This window comes from Stegodyphus dumicola, chromosome 10, assembly GCF_044657685.1.
Source record: "Stegodyphus dumicola isolate Sdum_Otavi_A_Nest chromosome 10, ASM4465768v1".
Taxonomy (NCBI): domain Eukaryota; kingdom Metazoa; phylum Arthropoda; class Arachnida; order Araneae; family Eresidae; genus Stegodyphus; species Stegodyphus dumicola.
The window spans coordinates 57,534,484-57,557,811 of NC_140777.1; the positions used below are offsets into that span (position 1 = coordinate 57,534,484).

General features: G+C 31.5%; 1 protein-coding gene across 1 annotated transcript in view; it reads right to left on the reverse strand.

Moving 5' to 3' along the window:
* The window catches only part of Ranbp21 (exportin-5-like protein Ranbp21), a 179,327-nt gene that overhangs the window by 59,903 nt on the left and 96,096 nt on the right, over positions 1-23,328 (reverse strand). The window contains exons 16-23 of the mRNA XM_085825111.1: positions 19,725-19,820; positions 18,659-18,787; positions 18,343-18,449; positions 17,554-17,646; positions 14,982-15,072; positions 14,491-14,556; positions 7,512-7,630; positions 7,305-7,405 (exon numbers count right to left, since the gene is read on the reverse strand). Of these exons, the coding sequence (XP_085681237.1) occupies positions 7,305-7,405; positions 7,512-7,630; positions 14,491-14,556; positions 14,982-15,072; positions 17,554-17,646; positions 18,343-18,449; positions 18,659-18,787; positions 19,725-19,820 (802 nt within the window). The remainder of the gene's footprint in view (positions 1-7,304; positions 7,406-7,511; positions 7,631-14,490; positions 14,557-14,981; positions 15,073-17,553; positions 17,647-18,342; positions 18,450-18,658; positions 18,788-19,724; positions 19,821-23,328) is intronic.

The following is a 23,328-nucleotide window of genomic DNA, read 5'->3' on the forward strand; positions in this document are numbered from 1 at the left end:
TTCACAGCATACATAAGGAAAAAATATGTGCATTAAATTTTGTGATGTCATCATACTGCTAGAATTAATTTCAGGATTATGCCAGAGAAAATTTCCTGAAATTTGGAAATATTATTTACTAATGATAAATAAATTTAGAGGAAAGAAGCAACATTAAATGATATGAATAACATAAAAATAAAGATAATTACTTAAAAATTTAATTAGAATAATCAACGATAATTTACAGAATATAGTTATATTACATGGTTATCCTAGATGATTGATTACTATTTTTTGTTTTACTGCAAAATGACAAGGTATTTATTAAAAAGAAAAGAAAAGAAAAGAAAAAAAAAATTATGGTAAAATCCTAGTATATGATATGGCCTTCGCATGATTTTGAAAATTGTCGCCAAGAACAAAATGACCCGTTTACTGCTCATCATCCTGTCGCCAAATCCCGCTGTACCATACATGGAGATTATTCTAACCAAAGAACGTCTATGTAAAAAGCGGAGGGAAAATTTGCCAAGGGATTTGGCGACGGAACCTGGCGGCCAGAATTTCCCTCTTCGCGATGTGTACAGGAAATTGAGAAACATGTGTTAAGAAGAAACGTTCTTTACGAAAATCTGTTTTTAAATTATTGCGAAAAATCCGAGAAGAAACGTTTTATCAAAGAACGTTTTTTCTTGGATTTTTCGCAATAATTTTAAAAACAGATTTTCGTAGATTTTTTTCCCCCTCAAAATAACTAATCCATGAATTAATTTACTTGCGCCAAAAAATATTTTCTCTTCCTTTAGAGTTTAAAGAAATTTTAAAAGATATTCATTTTATGAACTCTTGATAACGTGACCTTCGAACTTGACACCGGTTTCGAGCTTTGGCGACAGATATATCACGCATGCACAGCTGTTTCCCGCTATGATGGAACGGAGCCACGTCTGTTGCAGAGAGGTTTTCCTTCTTTACAATACATATTTTTTGATTCTAACCTGCATGGTACCGTATACTAGGATTAAACCCATTTTGTTTTATACGAGAACAGGTACTTTCTTTAGTTCATGCACTGCACATGCGATTCTCGAGGTTACTGGAAACCAAAAGTTGCGGGAAACTTGCTTTGCCTTTCTAAAAAGACAATCAAATTGGAGCTGCGAAAACTGGCTCTATGCCAAAAAAAGTGATCTCTTCTGACGTCGGCGCAAAACTCGCCTTTTTTGGCGTGATCGTTGTATGAAATTCCCTGACTTTTCCAGATTTTGACTAAAACACTTAAATTCCCCGACTTTTCCCTGAATTTTTTGGTCAATTTCCGAATTCCCTGACTTTTTCCGGTTTTCCAGGTAGCGTGGCAACCCTGTTAACTGGTACAACATTTGAATATGGGATACGGAGAAGCCTTCCCCTGCAACTGAACATGAACGTGACTCAGCGAAGTTAATGTGTTCTGTGCGATCTCATAACGTAAACTTAATGGTCCTTTTTTCTTCAGTGAACGAAGTGTGACATCAAATGTTTAGCTAGACATACTTGAGGTATGGTTAATGCCACAGCTTCATTCTGATTCCACAGATAACATCTTTCAGCAAGATGGAGCACCATCACACTGGAGTATGGAGGTTCACACATTTTTAAATTAACATCTTCCAAAGCGTTGGATCGGTCGAAGTGGAGCTGCCGATGATTTCTTCTACTCTTGGCCTAGATCTCCAGACTCGACACCCTGTGATTTTTTTCTATGGGGTTATGTGAAAGACAAGGTGTTTGCGCCTCTCATGCCCAAAACAATTGAAGAACTCAAAGTAGTACGCATTTGTAATGAGCTTGCATCGGTGACTGAACAAATACTTCAGAATGTATATCGTGAAATGGACTACAGCCTAGATGTTGTCCGTGTGACCAAGGGAAGTCACAGAACATCAATGACGTACATGCACAAAATTTAAGTTCCCTCTACATTATGTGTTAATCTTAAAGATAAAATCTTTTTCAATAAATAGTTATAGCCATCTGTATCGCAATATTCATTTTGATTTATCCCTTATATATATATATACAGTCAAAAGTCGTTAATCCGGATTCGTCGGGAGTTCGGCGATTCCGGATTATCAATCATCAATTTAATCTCATAAGATGGCATGCAGAAAATCTAAAATTAAAAATATGAAACCATAATTTATGAAATAAAGAACAATTATGATCTAAAGGGTATCAAAGTTTACCAAAAAAAAAAGCTTAATATTTATTTGTTTACTTTATTAAACATTTCTTTCAATGTAAGTTGTTTAAGTTGCTTCGTTTTGTGTGATATTACTTTCTCTTTAAATCTATAAACGGACATAATTTCTTGTTCAGTTACAAAGTTCCGCTGTTCAAGTCCCGTAATTGCTGTGCCAAGAATACCAACTAACTTGTTAAACGAAATTTTTTCGTTTTCACTAATCTCTCTGTCACCTTCTTCATATCTTTATCCATTTTTTGCAGCAATTCCACTTTTTGTTTGATGGACATCGAAACATACTTTCATTTTGCAGATCCTTTGGGAGCTCCAGCATCGGAAATTCTATTTGACATAATCGAAAGTTCAAGTTTACTTTTATAAAATTGCTCTTACAGTCTGCAAAAAATAATAAGCCGGACCCAACTCGAAGATTAAGGAACAACACAATCATCAACATTAACTGAAATAGATAATTAGATAATTTTAGCTTATACCATCCATTATACATAAAACGCGCACGCGAAAACGTATTCTGCGCTTGTGCACATGCATATGCGCAGTCGTTAAGGTTTTACGTGCACGCGTAAACGCCTATGCGCATGTGTCAACGCGGCGCATGCGCAGAAAGTTTTTAGCTTTGAGGTCCGGATCATTCCGGATTGTGGGTGTCCGAATCAACGACTTTTGACTGTATAAATTTATATATATATATATGTATATAAATATGTATATATATATATGATGATGATGATGATTTGGGAATATTACAGATAGATGTTGAAGCATTTATAGTAGATTTAGGATGAAAAAGAAACTTTGAAGTCAAATTCAATATGATTTTAATATTACAGATAGATGTTGAAGCATTTATAGTAGATTTAGGATGAAAAAGAAACTTTGAAGTCAAATTCAATATGATGCGGTCCTAGCAGATTTTAATCTTATATTTTTTACTGTAGTTAAACATTCTGTAGCGACAAATACTTGGCACACTGAGTTTCTTCCAGAGCAGTTACACTTTAGATGTTGTTGCAATGGGCAGAAAAATAGTATCTTAGTGATGACACAGGTAGAAGAAAACTGTACAATTATCCAATATGGAAGCTCTCCAACAGAATTTCAATTATAATTTATAGTTTATATTTACATATTCCCCTCCCCTTCAAAGCAAAAAGAAGCTTGGTAACAGAGAATTTTCAAAAGATAAAGCGCTAAAGCATTAACAAATGAAGAGAAACATAATTTTAAAAACACAAATTATTAAATTTTGATCAAAATAATTGCAAAACATTGATAATATTTTAGAGTTTTATTAAAGTATTTAGTTCAAAGTCTGTTTTTTAGAGTAAAAAGAGAGAGTAAAAAGAGATATTTGTTCAGAGAAGTCTTTTCACATTTTTTAACACACTAGCACAAGTATAAAAACTTTAAATACAATCACTTATTTTGAATAATAACAAAAAATTTCAAAATTTTATAACACAATCAATTTCCGTATTTCAAAATTCCTTTTTAAGATGATAAATATAGCAGTAATAAATTATGGTTAATTAAATGCTGCTAAAATTATGGTTTCATTATCGTTATCTCATTTAAAGTTTTTTTTAGCCCAAAGGGGCAATTTTCCCAGAAGAGCTTATTAATTTCATTTTGGGTTGATTCACTATAAGCAGCGAATCACTTTTTAAATTGTTGCCTCCAAATATTAGAGCCCTAAATCATATTTAAAGAAATTAAATGATGAAGAATCTGCATAAATATAAGTATGTTTCTCTCATTGTGAAAAACAACGGTACCTAGAGACATCAAATTTTGAATAACATAGTCCTTTACTCGAATATGGGCATCTGGAAGCACAAATATAAAATTTGTTTTATTATCTATTTCATATTTCGTAAAGCATTTATGAGTTTTTGATTAAGAAACTCACCGATTTCAAAGTGACCAATGGCAACACTACGAAAAAACATATTTTTATCTCCAACGCACGAAACAGTGTAAAGGAAATTGCTATTTTGTGATATTGCTGTTGAATTGAATTTTATGGTTTAAGTGCAAAGAACATGCTATTTAATAAATAAAGGTAACAAGCAAAACGTTAAAAAAATGCACCTTTGGGTGCAATATAAAATCTCAAACCTTTCAGATTTAGTTTCTTTTCTCTCTCTCTTTTTTTTTTACACAAACTGGAAGACCCTAGAGCTTTCTTCAAGTACAAACATTTCTTTCTTTTGGGCATATCCACTTGAACTAAAGGATGTATTAATGTTCATCTGTGGTTAAGGGATGCTCATCAGTAACATAAATTATCTTAACTTTAATTTAAAGGCTTCAATTCCTTGCACATGGTAACTGGATTTTGTGAGCTTCACTATTATTACATTCCAACAAAAAAAGATAATATATATATATATATATATAAATTCAGATTTTTATATTATGCCCAAAGGGGCTTTTTTAACATTTTGTGTGTTTCCTTTATTTATTAAATATCATGTTCGTTGCACTTCAAATTCAGTTCAAGAATAATATCGCAAAATAATTTAAAATTGAGCACATATTTAGAATTTCCGTTACACAGTCTCACGCGCTGGAGATAAAAATGTTTTTTTCTGTACAACACTGCCACTGCTTGCTTTGAAATCCTAGAGTTTGTTAATAAAAAATTTGTTAAAGTTTTACAAAATACGAAATTGTTAATAAAACAAATTATAAATTATAAATTTGGGCTTCCAGATGCCCATATTATTATCTTCCAGAAGATTATGTCATTCAAAATTTGATGGCTCTAGGTATCGTTGTTTTATCACAATGCAAGAAGCACACATACATTTATGCATATCCTTCATTATTTAATTTCTTCAAATATACAGAGCAATAATATTTGGTGGCAACAGTTAAAAAAGTGAAATGGACATTCAGAGTGATTTGACGTAAAATTGCAAAACAAAAACAATAGCCCCTCAGGGATAAAGCCCCTCTGGACTAAAAATAAAACAGTTCTAATATCTCCTGTTCTACTGGACCGATTGACGAAATTCAATTTACGTTTTTCATTCTCAAAAGCATGACTTTGGATTTGTATTAGATTTATATCCAATATTGTTCTAATATTCATATTTTGACACAAAATCGGACTTTTTCTGAAATATAAATATTATAATTATATACATATAATTTTTTTTTCCGTATTTCAATTCTAAGACTCAAGTTATGCCAAACTGCCCAGTTTTGTAACATCGCACAAAAAGTTTTTAAAAAAATTAGCTCTCGAAATTTTAGTTTCTCCATGTTAATTGAATCTTGTATATATTTACTAATATCTCCTTTTTTTTATTAAATTTATTTGATTTTTCCTTTCACATTTCGAAATTTATGTTCATTCCAAATACAGTTTCACCCATTTTTTATGATATATTTTTAAAATCTGTATTTTTAAATAATTTTTATAACTTTTTCGAAAAAATTGTTTAAGTATAACCTATACATTTTTTACCATTATCTTAAAGTAGATGTATTTAAGAATAGTTGCAAAAATTAGTTTTTTTACTCAAAATTTCCTAGGATATATGTGAATTTACATATTGGAGCATTTTAAAATTTGGCATATTTGTTATAAGCAATAATAACACTAAATGTGGTTTATGCATTTTGTTAAAATTATTTGAAAGATGAATAAATTATTGAATGATGACTTCTTTCCCACTCATCTACAATGGAAAAAAAAAAAAAAAAAAAAAAAAAGGGAAAATAGGTTGCTATAAATTAAGAAGTTCGCCAAGTGAATTATTCTTGGCGCAAAGATGTAAAGAATGGACTCAGATAAATTTTTACATTTCTCCATAAATTTTGCACCATATATTACAAAATTTAATGTTGAGGCATAATTCGAGTCATAGAATCGAAATATGGAAAAAACTGGCATGTCATTTCATAAAAAGTCTGATTTTGTGTCAAAATACCTATGTTAGAACAATGCTATATATAAAGCTAATATATATCCTAAGTCATGCTTCCGAGACATTTACGACGCAAGCTGAATTTCATCAATCGGCCCAGTAGAATGGGAGATATAAAACTGTCCTTTTTTTCTCCCGCTGCGTACCATTGTTTTATCACAACGTTAGAAACATACATACATTTATGCAGATTCTTCCTTATTTAATTTCTTTGAATATAATAGAGGGCTATAATATTTGATGGCAACAATTTGAAAAGTGATTCAGACTTTTAAAGTTTTCAACGCAAAATGTCAAAACTAAATTAATAGCCCTTCTGGGCTATAATATATATAAAAAAAATTACACTGAATCATTAAATGAGAGCCATCAGCATCATATTGTATGAGGGGGTGAAAGGAGCAATTGTGCAGAGGTAATAATAGGCCTCTGTTTCTGAATCAGTACTCCCTCAATATAGTCTGCATTTAGCATAAAATTATACAGAAATTTTAACATTATTAAATTAATACAAATTAATAATTACATAATTCCAAATGACTTTTTTATACATTTTGTTTTGAATTACTTTCTAAAATTTTTCGATTTCTATATTCATAAATAATATGATAGATAAGTATCAAAATATTAAATATTTTCTACATTATACTCAATACACTATTTTATATATTTTTCTATACTAATATTTCAAAATTATTTCACCCTTTTTAATTTTCATTACTAAATTTTTATAATAATTCAATGATATTTTAAACAATAATTCAAATACATAATTTTTAACAACCTTCCCTAAATAAAATAATTACAAATCTTTAAATTCGTTACTTAATTTTATTAAACATAACTATGAAAAATTAAATTTTTTGATAGCATAAAAATTTTAATCATTTTCATAGAATAGTGCAACATTTTAAAGATTCTATATAAGAAAAACAGCATTTTTTTCGCAAGAGGAACAAATAAACATATAGATTCTTCATTATTTAATAGTAGAGACTGAATCTCTTTCGAAACAAATTAAAAAAGAATGCATATCGGAGGAAAGAAATTACAGCTTTCTTCAATTAGGGCATCTTAATATTTTACACATTAAATAAAAATTACAGACTACAAAAAAGGTTAATATATATACATACCTAAAATATTGTACTTATCTGTTTCACTGATGTCTAAGGCACGTAAGAAACTTGGATGAATTTTTGCCTGGATTGCTGGATCATGAAGGGCATTTAAAGTTCTAAATCAGAAGACAATAAAACCACACTTTTATTTTGATGCAAGAGACAACAAAACTATTAATTAAATTATAAAATAATACAAAAGCATTCAATATTACAATTTACCTAACTAATAGAAATATTTGATGTAATGAAGGAACTATACACTGCGCAGCAGGATTTCTATAAAATATTTTCTTAAGAGAATCACTCAATGGATGGACAAAATTTCCCTTCTTTGCAATCTAAAAATTAAGAAAATGTTAAACTAAAACATTTAGGAAGAAAATGGATGATTAATATACAGTTGACTTTCAACGAGTATAAGTTTGAAATGTGGAGATTTTTTCTAATATATCACAAGGTGTTTGATATTTGTAATATTTACAATATTCACACAAGACATGCACAGTATGAAACTGAAAAGTTTTTCAAAGATTCTGATGCCATGTTTGAAATACAGCAAAAATGGTAAGCAATTCATCTTGTACAGCACATATAATTGGCTGGACAATTTCTTATACTAAAATGGAAGAAACGAAAGAAACTAATGTTTCTTAAATTTGGAAGAAATTTAAGAAACTATTTATATTACTATATATTTTATTCATATGCAGGGTTAATATATTACAAATTTATACACTTTCATTTTCTTTGTAATTTAACTAGCCTCATTTGTATGTCTACAATAATCTTTATTGTGTTAGTTATATTTGATTTCCCCCCCCCCTTTTTTTAAGGGAATATGTACTAGAGTCACTCTGAAATTTTTGAGATACACATAGGTTTTTAAAGTTAACTTATGAAATTTTAGGAGTGCTCAAAGTAGTCTTCTCCAGCATCAATGCACTTCTGTAGGTGAATTTTCCAAAGATTATGCCTCAAACCATTTATTTCTTGGAATCGATCAAAAAAATGCATTGATAGCCTCATCAATCTCATCTTCAGAATGAAAAGAATGTCCATGTAAGTTCTCTTTTAAACTGAAAAATTCCACATAGCTAGATAGGGTGAACAGGGTGGATGTTCTATCACTTTGGTGAGTTTCTGTTCAAGAAACTCAACTGTCAATCTTGCTATATGAGAAGATGCATTGTCATGGTGGAACAAGACTCCTCTGACATTCACTTCTTGAAGAATTTCTGGAAAAAACTTTAAGGTGTACTAGTTAGCTGTGACTGTCTTCTATCCTTCCAGCTTGATGCCTTTGACCAGTCCAGTACTTAAGAAAATGACATACATTACATGGCACATTGTCTTTTCACACTATGGGATGGGGTCCAAAGATCCACTTTTTACATAAAAAGATGGTATGTATGTTTCCATCACCAGTTACGATTTTAGAAATAACGTGGTGGCCACCATCTTTAAAGAATTAAAGGTTTCTTTACTGATTCTGATATGCTCCTCTTTTTGATGTTCAGTTAACACTTTAGCTGCCAGTGATGTGAGGTTATATTGATAGTTAATGCTGTGTCATAGAAATATATTGTACCCATATGCCAACTTACTTATTTTAGGAAATGTGATTTAAAAGAGATAATAAAAGATTATTATGTGTACCACATTGATTACTAAGCCTTTAAGCATTGAATTTTATAAGTACGCTTGCTTCTCCTGACTGGCACTTGAGACATCACCCCACGCCAAGCGCAAGAGTGTGATTGGCTCTACGTGCCAGTCTGTGATCGGCAGCGAACATGTGAAATTATGGCAAACCCAATGGCAAATTAGTTTTTTCATATCAAATTAATGCTTCATGAATAATTTTATGTTTATCAGTGGATCCAATGTTAAGTTCCTTCTGTATTATTTGGCAGGTACAGCAATTATCACTAATCAACATTTTCTGGATGGCAGTCACATTACCCAGGATTACTGTGCATTCTTTATCCTGAAGACAGTTGCAACCCCTGTGAAATTCTGCAAACTATTTGAATCCAGTAGCATGATATGAACCTTCATTTCTAAATGCTAATTGTAGACATTGAATGCATTCTTCTTGATTTAACCCCACTTTAAAATCATAGCACGATAATGTTCTCACACCAGGTGTGCTGTAGATCTACTTCCTCGTGGTGCACCTGGTAACACTTTATAGTGACTAAAAGATCTACAATCCTCCTCCTCAGATTAATACTTTTCGAGTGTTACAGTGGAATGCTGGCGGACTGTCCCAAGCCAAGTGCGCGGAGCTTTTGCAGATCCTATGTGAGAAGGACATTGATGTCTTCACTATCATGGAGGCTAATTTGAATATCAAAAACCGAAAATTTCATCCTTTTAAAGGATATTATCTTCATGCACTTACAAAATCTAGAAAATTTGCCAGTGATATACTGATTGGTGTCAAGAAAGATTTAACAACTGATTTTTGCATCATAAAAGAGATGGGTGTTGATGGTGATAAGAGTGAAGTTGTACATATGGATGTCTGGAAATGTGGAGCTCTTTTTAAAATTCTAGCTATATACAGCCCTCCTTGTAACCATCCTGAATTTTCCAATGTTAATCATTTAAAACATTCTATTTTTATAGGAGATTTTAATGCCCAGAGTTCAGGACTTCTTGAGCTCGGCTACTTTTGAACTAATATACAATGAAAAAAAGCTTCCATATTTATCTGCATTATACTGGTAAAAGCACAACCCCAGATCTGTTGATGGTCACTGCTGACCTTTACAATCTCACAAAACATAGCATCTTGAAGGACCCTGGATCACAACACAGAAAGGTGCTTGCAGAAGTTGAAATACCCAAAGTGGATCAGAAGCCCTTTTCACAATCAAAAATCTTTTGGAATTTTAAGAAAGTGAACTGGTCTCTCTTTACTTGATGGAACATGGCCTTAATCATGATAGACTTGACTTGACTTTAAATTCTAATAAAGTTTATAGAATTATCAAGAACATGGTGAGAGACAGTCTTAGAAGAAAGGCAGAGTTGACCTCCCGACCTTGCGATGTTCAGGCTTAGAGAAAACAATCTGCATACTTTAGGAAGGCCCTTATTAGCAGTAAACGATCCGCATTTAATGAATTTATTTGAAATATAAATTACCAAATGGATAGTAAAAGAACATTTAAATTTGTAGGCAACCTAATGAATGATCCTGCTGGCTCACCTAAACAAACCTTCATGATAAAAAACATACACAAACCTTCATAGTTAAAGACAAACAACTCTCTTTGGATTCTTCTGTAGTAAATGCTTTTGCACAGCATTTCCACAGAGCTAATAATAAAAACATTTATGCAAAAATACATTGTCCGGAGTTAAGCAAAAAACTACACTCCTGCAGTTGGAATTTGAATCTTCAACTGATTCAGTTTTTGAGGCACCCATTACTCGAGACGAATTGACCTATGCTCTAAGAAGCCTTCCTTGTGGTAAATCACCTGGTGGAGATGGAACCCATTTCGAGTTTCTCTCCCATCTTGGCCCTAAAGCATTTGACACTGTTTGGATCTTTTACAATTTAATTTGGAACACTGGTATTGTACCAGCAAATTGGTGAACTTCTATCATTATTCCCATACATAAGAAAGACAATGATTGTGATAGTCTCTGTAACTATAGACAAATATCTTTTACTCGTATTGTAGGGAAGGCTATGGAGAAAACAATTGTGAGAAGACTTAATTATTACTTAGAAACTTGTGGACTTCTTGCCGAGGAGCAGGTGGGGTTTAGAAGCTCCAAATCTATTAACCAACATGAGGTCCTGACAGCAGTTTTTATTGACATTAAGTCTTGCCTACGACAAAGTATGGTGGGAGTGTCTTCTACTGAAGCTGACAGGTCTAGGAATTTAAGCAAATCTTTTTAATTGGATTAGAGGTTTCCTGTGCCAGTGCTCTTTCAGAGTCAGGTACGGCAACACACTATCAAAATCTGAGATTTTAAAAACAGGTCTCCCACAGGGAGCTGTTAGTAGCTGCTTTCTTTTTAACATCTATATTAATGATTTGATTTCTAAAATAGGAGAAATTTTTGGTTTCAAGTGCCTCTTGTAAGCTGATGATTTGGTTTTCTGGATGGTTTCTAAAAAAGAAAGTGCAGTGAGAATCATAGAGACTAAACTCTCTGCTACTTTGAATGCTTTGGAAGTTTGGTGTGATACTAATAATACGGAGTTGAACTTAAATAAATCCTACCGCCTGACTTTCTCTTTTATGCACCAATCTTTGGATTTTCAGCTGACGTATAAGAGCACCCAAACCCCCATGTGCAAAAATTTAAATATTTGGGTGTGATATTTGACCACAAACTAACATAGAAGCCACATGTAGAGGATTTGTCCAACCATGCTACGAAGCGTCTCAGTGTCCTTAAGCGCCTTGCTGGGGCAAGGTGGGTTTGCACTGGACAAACCCTGCTCCACACTTATCATTCGTTTAATCTTCCCCTTCTGACTTACTGCTGTGAACCACTTGTTATGACTGGGGAAAAAGTACTCTAGAAAAAATCCAAAATCCGTGCTTACGCATTGTTTCTGGAGAAGTAAAAGACACATTAATGCCATGCTTATGTTAGCTGGTGATAAAAACTTAAGAACCATAATTCAAGAGAAGGTCTTAATGCTCTAGGAAAAGATCATTAGAGTTCCTGAATGTCTTTCACTCTGGGATGAAGTCAATCAAGATCTGACTAGAAATCTAAAGACTCAGATGGGCTTTCTATAGGGAGTTTTTCAGGTAAAAAATTCACTTGGTTTAATGAATGAACCAGAATTACTTGTTCCACTACAAAATCCAATAAATCTGAAATCTTTCTGGATTAATCTTGACTTGAGTCAAAAAGTAACCAAAAGTAATACAGATCCTTCTATTTTGAGAGCCCTCGCTCTCGAAGTATTAAACATTTTTTATCCTGAACCAGAATGGCTTTGGATCTCTCCTGTCTGATGGCCCTAATTCAGGTGCCAGAGTTTTCTCTGAAATTTTCTCTTTCTACATTCCTGTGGGCCAAGGTACTGCATTTGATGGTGAAATTGCTGTGATTCACACAGTTCTGCTCCCAGCTGCCATGCTACTTAAAAAAATTCACAAGAGCTGTTATCTCCAATGATTCCCAAGCTGCTCTGTTGGCTATCGTTTCAGATAAAAATCCTATATCACAGGATATATTGGATTGTCCACATTATTTAGATAATGTGGACATTATTTAGATAATGTGGACATTATTTAGATAATGTTCCCTGGCATCAGAAAAAACTATAGTACTCCAGTGGGTTCTTGCCCACTGTGGGTTTCCAGATAACGAAAAAAGCCGACTTCCTGGCAAAAAAGAGTGCTTTAATCATGCAGAATATTTCTCGTCATATGCCTGTTCATACTGTTAAGGATCTTATTAAAAGATCTTTCAAAGTACGTGCTCAGGAAGATCTCTATCATCGTGTTCTCATAAGTCTTCGAAAAATACTATCCCAAATTTGTGTAATGGCCCAAGGCGTAGAGTGGTCTCTGAATTCCGTCTTGCCATCAAACATGACTACCTACGATACCTTTTTTATAGATTCAAAATTGTTCCTTCTCTGATATGCACTCTTCGCAGCTCTGGAGAGGTGATGGACGCTGCACATCTTCTCCACTGTTCTACTCTGTACAAGACGTTTCTTGCCAAGCGTTAATGGGAAGCAAGAAATATGTTAGATTAATGGACTCTGTTACAGTTATTTTTTATATTGTATTGCTGTATTCTTTGTTCTTGTTTTTTGCTGTAACTGTTTTAGAAAATGTTAATTTTAAATGGGAAATTAAAACTAGGTATATTTTTAAATACCAATTAAGAAATGTCTTTAACTTACTTCATATGTATTTTTATTTAATGACTGTTCAATATTTGTTTACAATCTGCCATTGGAAATAAATAAATTTTAAAAAATTTTTTCATGCAAATTCTATTTTTCCTTCTGCCTAAAATTTATTCTAAGCTAAACTGCTTGCAATTGCCCAATAAAAAATCATTTGCTTGGCTAAAATAGTTCATATTTTCAAGTCTAACTGTTAATTCTTTTCTACTATTTTTTGTCTGCTCATATCTAAAAAATTTCAGAGTGATCTCAGTATACATATTTTTATGCACTTTCAATGAATCTGCTTTTGAATCTAGATAAGATTTGAAAATTGAATTTCAGTTGATGCTAATAAGAAAAATAGCAAAATTACAATTAAAGAAAAACTAGCAGACAAGCCCACCAGATGAGCGGGCTGTGGCCAAAGCAAAATTCATAAGTTCCATGTGCATCTGAAAAGAAAATGTATAAAAACATGTCAATAAGAATGAAATCCATTCTTTCTTTCCAAGCAACAACCAATTCGTAAATAATTTTTTTGTAGTCAAAACAGAACGAAAACTTATGACACATCAGGTTAATATGTATACGTATGATGTCATGATTAAATTTAATAATATAACAACTTTTGCTTAATATCAATAAAATAATTAATGTGTCACTAACTTACAGTGTCAAATATCATAACCTGAAACAAAATGGTTACTGACAGCAGCTATTTATTTAACATGCTGACATTAATAAAAAATTCAACATACAATGACATCACATGCAATTGCAGGCTTTCTTCAATGTTAGAATATGGCATTATATAATAATCACATAATTAATGTTTGGTAATGCTTTTTTCATTTCATATTTTGTAAAACAAATTTTTTATTAACAAACTCTATGATCTGAAAGTGAGCGGGCTACACTTTTCGAAGTAAAGCATTTTTATCTCTAGTGACTCCCAAGACTGTTGCCACTCCAAAAAATGATGGCAAAAATTAGCGCTTTCAGAGTTTTTATTAATATTTCCATTGATTAAAGTCTTATGAAGATGAAAATGGTCGAAATGGCTCCCCACAAATTTTTGGAATCCAGGGTTACCTCTCTTGAAACTCAAGAGTAGATAAAATACTATATTAGAAACTATATCAAGAAACCTTCCAGAGCAGATAAAATACTATATTAGAAAATCAAATCTACATCATTGTAAAAACATTCTAACAAAACAGGTTTTTTTTTTTTTTTTTTTTTTTTTTTTTTTTGCTATTGCATATAGAAACCTATTATCATAAGCTCAAACAAGAACAGTACACTTACATCAGAATCACTAGGCCACTTGCATCTCTTCACACAGCCTCTAATTACATGTATACAAAGCATTAGCTAGAAAAAATATATAAAATTTTATTTTAAAATGTGTCAGTTTCTATACTTAATATTTAGTTAACAAAATACTAAACATTTATTCAAAAACAAACTGATTTACAAGTCAAAAGAAATGCTTTGCCCACAGATCTTTCCTAATAAGAAATAATGCGATGTATTTACTCCACATGGAATGTTTTTGGAATGCAAGTTTTCAATGATGAATTAACATATAAGCTACAATAACAATAAAATGTAGCCAAAATATTTTATTAATTAAAAGCATTTTTTTCATAGTACAACAATTTATTAATATGAAAAATAAATAATATGCACAATTTTTTAAAAATAATTTTTGATAGTTTTAGAAAATGTTAATTTTAAATGGGAAAGGAAAACTAGGTATATTTTTAAATACCAATTAAGAAATGTCTTTAACTTACTTCATATGTATTTTTATTTAATGACTGTTCAATATTTGCTTCTTCATTTAAACCAACAAAATTTAAAAAGTTTTCTGGAGTTGAAATTGCCCTATAAGAGAATATTTTAATATTATGTCATGTGTTATTAATTAAAACAAATATAATAGTTAGATGACATGGATTTTTTTAAAAATAAATGTTACCCCTATTTCAAATGATGTATTAAAATTCTAGTTTTTAGTTACATATATGTTGCCTATTTAATTATTTTTATTATGAAAGGAAGAGATATTTTAGATTTTAAAGAACAAATCAGACAACGAACACTTTCAGGAAAGATTTTTGTGTTCGGACAACGAACAAAAACTAATTCTAACGAAAACCTCTCGGAACACCCGACACCAGTCCTCTATTCATCCTGAAAATGTATGTGCACGTGCGCTGACATGTCATCATTCATACTATGTAGCAGTAAGGCAGCACCGTACGCCACGTATGGTAATGTACGATGACACTTTGTCAATTGTATACCATAGTTGGTTTCTGTCCTTGTGATTTTCATATGTGCTTCTCTAAACGCCTTATAAAAAAAAAAAAAAAAAAAAACCTGAAAATCTGACAATATTATGGGACCTAAAAAGAGTGGAGTGTCAAAAACTGTGCTCACCATACAAACCAAGCAAGAGATTATAACTAAAGTAGAGAGTGGACAAAAAATGACTGATGTTGCTAGGCAGTACGGCTTGAACAGGTCTACAATAGACATAATTATAGCTGAGAAAGATATCATTAAGAAGACTCAAGCCGTTAAAGGAGTAAAGAAAATTACATCTGAAAAGTAAAGAAGTGCCCTCCATGAAAAAAATGGAGAGTTTACTTTTAGTTTGGATAAATGAACGGGAGATGAAAAGAGATGTAACTAGTATGGCTATCCTTCAAGAGAAGGCTATAGAAATTTTTGAGAAATTGAAAGAACAAATTCCAGGTTCGTCATCCGAAAATCTAGAATTCAAGGCTATCACTGGCTGGTTTGCAAAGTTTAAAAGGAGGCCTGGCATTAAACATGTGGTCATGCATGGTGAGTCTGCTAGTACAGATAAAGAAGCTGAGAAGTTCCGTCTCAAATTTCAAGAATTCATTGAAAGAGAAGGGTATTGTCTACTACAAATATTAAATTGTGATGAAACTGGTTTGTTTTGGAAGTGCATGCCGAACCATACCTATATCACGAAAGATGAGAAAAGTGTTCCTGGGCATAAAGCCATGAAAGACCGATTAACATTACTTTTGGGAGTTACCGCTAGTGGTGATATGAAGCTTAAACCACTTCTCATTTATCACTCTGAGAATCCTAGAGCATTCAAAAAAAAAAAAAAAAAAAAATTCCATAATCAAGAGAAAACTGCCACTGATGTGGAGATCGAATCAGAGGGCATGGGTCCCGCAGGTTCTTTTCAAAGAGTGGCTATTTGAAGTTTGTGCCCCGAGCATCAAGCACCTTGATATCAATGACGTGCCATTCAAAGCATTGCTGCTGCTGGGACAATGCACCAGGGCACCCAAAGGACCTAGAAGATAATTTGCTGATAGACTTTCCCTGGCTGACAGTGCAGTTTTTACCTCCGAATATGACTTCACTGATTCAGCCAATGGATCAAGAGGTTATTGCATGTTTCAAGAAATTGTACACTCATGCGCTGTTTCGGCGATGTTTTGAAGCATGCCAATTCTCCTCAAAAATGACTTTAAAAAAACGTTTTGGATAGAAAAATTTGACATTCTCGTAGCTATTCGTCTTATTGAAAAGGCATGGTCAGAAATCACTCAACGACAGTTGGTTTCTGCCTGGCGAAAGCTGTATCCATCCCTCGTTCAAGGAGACGGATTTGATCAGGGTGACACCCTGAAATTATGGATGAAATTGTAACAACTGCGAGAGATATGGAATTGGAGGTGAACGAGGATGACATTGAAGAGCTCATAATGGAACATGAAGGTGACTTGATGGCAGAAGAACTCCAAGAAATCTTCAATGAAGAATACCAAGAAACTCAGCAAAATGTGTTTCCTTCTGAAAAAGAGGAAGATGAAAGAAGAGCAATGCCAACATCTGCCATTAAAGATCTTTTGAAGAAGTGGGAGGATGCCAGAGCTACGGTTTTAAAATGGCACCTAAACCAAGCTGATGTCAATAGGGTTGCTAATCTCTACAACGACAATGGACATGTTCTTTAACACCCACAGAAAAAAAAAGGACTGATTGATAAGTAAGACTACATTTGTAATAAATAAACTTACTAAGAAATTATACTTGTACATGACATTTTTTTAAAATTTAATTTTTAGGATCTCCAGAACGAATTCCCATTAACATATATGGTAAATCAGTGATCGGTTAACAAACAATTCGGATAGCGAACATAATCTTGGAATGGATTATGTTCGTTAACCGATAACCCACAGTAATAAACAATGCAAAAAGCTGTCAGCTCACTGGGGGGGGGGTAGTTTCAAAATAATTAAAATTAATCTAAGAATATTCTAAAATATAATCATATAAAAGTTTTCTAATCATTAAAAATACACTTACATTTTCATATTATCTGATAACCATACAGCTATAATTGGTGAAATCATCTGAGTTAAAAATTCCAACTGCTTTTCATAATTGCAAAGTTCATTGCTGAAATAAAAAAAAGACAATTCCTAATTTTATAACTAGAAAATAATTACTAAAATCTTATACAATTACCTCCTAATACAATGGACCAAGTCATGAAATATATGAAATTTATCCCAAATTCAATTTGCAGCTGTTGAATGAGCTGGCTTCATGAGATATTTGTGTCTCTCTTACATGCAACATAAACGTGATACACTTTCTAATCTGCCAATAAATGACACCTTGGGAAGACAGCAAAAGTTTATCGCAATTTAAGTTTTAATTGCTGATGAAGGTGGTTTAACTATTTCAACTATTGATGAAGCTATTATGACTCAATTCAAGTTGACATAACAGTAGAAATTCATCCTACCTCCAGTTTTCAACTACTGAAAAGACTAGTTCCATGGGTACTTGACGATTTTTCCAAATAGTATCTTTCTACCTAATAGTGTTTGAGGATTTTCGCAGTTAAGTTAAAATGAATCACCTTTTAATCCCTCATCAAAGCATTCCCCTTCTTGGGCAAACAATTCATAAGTACCTTACAGTAATGAATTAACACACCAATTATTCATCTAAATCAACACAAAATACTTTTCAGTACAAAAAATTATAAGCATAATAAGAAATATAAATTTTAAAAGCATGTTTATGAAACGCCAAAATAATAAATATTCATCATGTTAAAGGTAATAAAATTTCATAAATATTTACCTAAGAAGCATCAAAGCTTCCAACAAATTACATTTATCAAACTGAGACAATATCTCAGGAGTCTGGGCAAGTTTTTGGACATGCTGACACATATAGTCAAATGAAGGCTAAATAGAAAACAAACACATAAATAATAAGTAAAAATAAAAGCACTGAATTTATACATTTATTTATTATGAAAAACAGTAACATGTAAACATCTTCATAAACAGAATTAAAAATCAAAAACAAAGTTATAGCATAACACCATGACCATTACTTTAAGCTCAATTTAATTCAAAATATGAATGTTTTAATTTATTCAAGATTTACATACCAACAATAATTTAGGATAACATGAGCAAAGTTTGATTAATAATGCTGATACATGTCTTCTCAAACTTGTCATTTCTTTAGTAAATGTATTTCCTTCTTGAATAGAGAAACAGGTCAGGTTTGAAAAAATCTGCAGAAAAATAAAATTACATATTAATAAACAGATGCTCAAATATCTTATGTATACTAAATTATTTTAATGATGCAAAGGTACATTATAATAGATACTTTCAGTATTTTAACATTGTATGTACATTTAACAGCTACATATATTATTATACAATTTTTTATTCATGTATATGGAATATATTTTTCCTGTTTAAATATGCATAACTACTTGCATTCAGTCCTTTCCACTGATGTGAAACAAATTCAGAATACATATATACACACAAATACATTCATATATATAACATTATGCAATATAAGTTGTTCACATCTTATCAATAACCATCTACTTTCTATAATGCTTTCATCAGCTATACAGAAATCATTACGTTTTGCAAATCATTTTCAAGCACAAAGATAAAAAAGACATTAATTATGAGGCTGTGTTGCAAAAGTTAAGGAAGAAGTTATCATAATGTATTTTTAACAGTTAGGTTATGCATATAATATCTGTATTATTTTCATACAAGATTTTTTCAAGGTCTGTATACTGTCTTACATTAAGATCAGCCCTTTACTTAAATAGAGAACCTAAAAATGTCACTTTTTTCCTTTTAAACAGATCATCTCTTCAAAGATATACCAAATAAAATTTAAATATTACTATTCCTTCAAACATCAGGTTATTTAAAGTCTATAGAACTAACATTGCAGAAATTTTGTGCAGAAAATACCCCATTTCACACTTAAGTTTTTCAGTTCGTGAAAATCTTGTTAATTTAGTACTAATAATATAATAATAAAACTAATAATAATACCTTGTTAATATAACAATAAAATGCTAAAGCAGCATATTTTAAAATTAAGTCGTAATTCTTTTTAAGAAAATAAGGAAGTAGTACCTAAAATATCTTTCAGTTTTTGAAAAGGCTAAATTATTCATAAATATCATGACTCACTTTTTTCAGTACAGGCAACTGCATTTCAGATGAAAAGGTTACAAAGAAGAATAATGAAGATATGCATGAAAGAGCGAGGGATAATATCACAGGGTCCTATAAAGTAAATAATACATAAATAAATAAAATAAAATGAAAGAATAAAACCTGAAAGCATTTCAATAACACAAAAGTTTGCAAACATTTAAATATACATATTAAAAATTTAAGTACTTTTAAATAATAATTCATTTCTTAATCTTCCTGACCAAATATAATGAACTAGTTATTAAATTCAGTAACTGAATAATTTAATGCATTTATTGCAAAATACAGTGCAATTGCTAAGAATATTCTTAAAAACTTTACTTGCTACTGTAACGAAAATAAAAGAAAATACACGTAGGGAATTAGTATTTAAGCCATTAAGAAATTTATAACACTGTATCATTCATAATAAATATTATTCCTATGGTATTTCAAAATAAAACCGAGGAGGTGAGAATTATACTGGATTTGCAAAAGTATTTAATTAATATTGTTATTATCTTTAGTACAAAATGTCTAAACAAGAAAATAGGAGTTTCTGCAGATGATCTACCTGCTTCATCAGCTGAAGCAAGAAAGAAAGGCTCGATCAAATTCTCCCTTTTTAATTGCTTTCTGTAGATTTGCTATATTTCTCAGAACTGATGTCCATTTATATGGTATGTTGAAAGAAAGGTCTTTATTGCAATACAATCTAGTAGCTATTTCTAGCACTTCTCTGATTTTGAAGTGGATTTTACCCTAAGGTTTGTTTATGGTTTTGGCTTTGTTCCATTCATTAACTGAGTTTGGATGCTACCAGGAGTATTTAAGCAAAAAAGAGTTATTTTTCATGGACATAATTTAATTGGCAAAGAGTTAGTAAATTTTTCTTATACTCGGCAATTCTTATTGATAATTTCCTAGATGTTGTTTTCTTTGCTCTTAACTATATCCAGATGATATATTCATCTGGATATAGTTAAGAGCAAAGAAAACAGATGCTGCCACAATAGATAGATCTGATGCGTATCCAATCCCAATCTGCAATGAAGATACAAGCACAGAATATCCATATAATTATCCGTACAACATCCAGAAAATTATCAGTTAGAATCACCAATCATAAAAAGGGACATTTCCAAATTCTTTGCCAATCAAAACTTTGAATATGTGTCAATACTTGCAGGGTTCATAGCCACATTTTAGTTAAAAAAATAAGTACTATAAGCGCTTTTCAAGCACATTATAAGAAAAAAAAGTAAGCACCTGTCTGCATAACCTTAAAAGAAAAATTAGACTTGTAATTTAAAATATGAGAAATTCAGTATTTATTACGAGAAAATGAGAATTACTCAACCATGGAAAACAATTACATTCTTTTCTTTTTAAATTTTAAATAACAGTTCAATTTACAGAATTAGTTTACAATGAGAGGGAAAAAACTATGCAGAACTAAATTATATTACAAGATTTAATGATGAAATTTCAGATCAAAATAGAGAAAATAAATAATAATAAGCCATATTTATTATATTCGCTTGGCACCTTATTTTTCCACTCATATTAATATTTAAATAATTTAACTTAAATCAAAATTCTGAACATTTTCTAAATTTTCATTGTATAACAGTTTTCCCTTAACAGATATTGCAAGCGAAGTAATTTAAATAAAAATAAGTAAAAAAAGGAACTTTTCTGAAATCAGAAGACGGGAAATTACTTCATGCAGTCATTCTTTAACAGTAAAAGCTTAATTAACCGGCATACTTGAAAATTGCCGAATATCTGAAAATTCCGGATAGTCGAGCGTAACTGGTAAAAGAGGAAGGGGGGTAGACTGTAGCTGTTCTTTAGATTTTCCAGCTAAATAATGCTTTTGACATTACGATATGTGCATCATATAAAAAATAGCCCAAGGGAACCAAAAAATAATCTGCTTAGAAAGCACAATAAAACTCTTTTTACCTCTGCGAAATATTGCAAACGTTAGTGCGCAATAATTCTTTGTGCGCCTTAATTCTTCCGCACGTGATATTATGCAATCGGAATCAACAGCTGCCAGTATTCAGAGAATAAATAACTAAATAAAGGAAAACGCCCCCTTGCTTCGTCAGTATTTCACCATCATGCGCCCATGTGGCATATTTATCATTGAGCAGAACACGTCATTCTCCGCATGATATCCCTGCCATACTCATATTGATTAATAAAGAGATTTATCAATCTTGGGTGTTTTTCATTCTAATTTTGAACAGACTGCGTTAAATTTCTGGAATAGAATCATTCTTCGCTTGGTTTGGTAGACTGCAAAACTTTTAGTCCTATTCAATCCAGGTTGGAAAGTGACCCCCCCCAAAAAGTCCGTTGCTTGCTTTGCGAACGGTAATGGTTTCAATATTCGAAATTTTGCAGAGAAAGGGGAGAAGCCCCAACATCTGTACTGTATAATGCATTGAGGGGGGGGAAGAGAGAAAGATAGGAGGGAAAAAAAAGAAATTATTTTGACTATTCAATTACTTTCACTTTATTTACGCCATTCCGAATTTTATTCCTTAAACTAATCTGAGTTAAAACACACTTACCCATTTTTGAAGTTTTATACCTCAACAGTTACTGCAAATATATTATAAATATTCATACATATTTTCATAATATAAGCATACCGATCATAATAAATGCGAATATGAACTGATCATGCGGAACAAGAATGCAAATTATTAAAATCTTTATAGAAATTCAAATGTGTGTAGTATTGGGTGGGAGCAAAAGAAAACTGAATGTACCGGAATTTTCTACCGTTTTCCGCAATTCTTTGACCAATAGATCGATGTGCACCAGTCTGTACTTGCACGCACCAAAGGTTATGTTAAAGCAGAAAAAGGGGAGAAAAGCTATTTCTGGGAGTATGATTCACCATCTGACATTCCATATAAGGAAGAAAAGTTGTTTATTTAGTTTTGGCTTTGGTACGGGGAAAAAATGTGCACTCGTTTAAAAAAAAAGCACTAAAAGCAAAAAATAAGCAATAAAAAAAAAATACTTTAGAGAAAAAGCAAGCACCTATAAGGGCTTTTATATTTTATTTTCAAATATACAGACTTATAAGCACTTGTAAGGACCGCTACGAATCCTGTGTAAAAAATATATATTTGTCGAACCTATACAGGTAAAATTAAAAAATTAGTAGTCTGTATACACTGCAAAACCAAGTAATGTAAGTACTAATATGTGTAATTTTTAACATATTTATTTCATATTGAAAATTTTATGAGGCAATTTATTAAATCATAAGTTTAAAAATATCGCTAGTGATTTTATTTCTCTTTTAGCTCTTTGTTATATTAAATTATCCTTCGATTAATAAATTTACTCATTTTGCTTTATTTCACTCTTACATTACATTATCTTTTGGTTGAATGCATTTAGTCAATTTACTTTATCTACTTATTAAACAAGAAAAATGTAGCGTTATAATCATTACCTTTACAAGATATTAGCAAAATGTGAAACTTATCTTCTATTCAGAATAAGTGGTCAAAATGACCGGTGATTATAGTTATTAGGTATACGGAAAAACAACATGCCGTAATGCTAG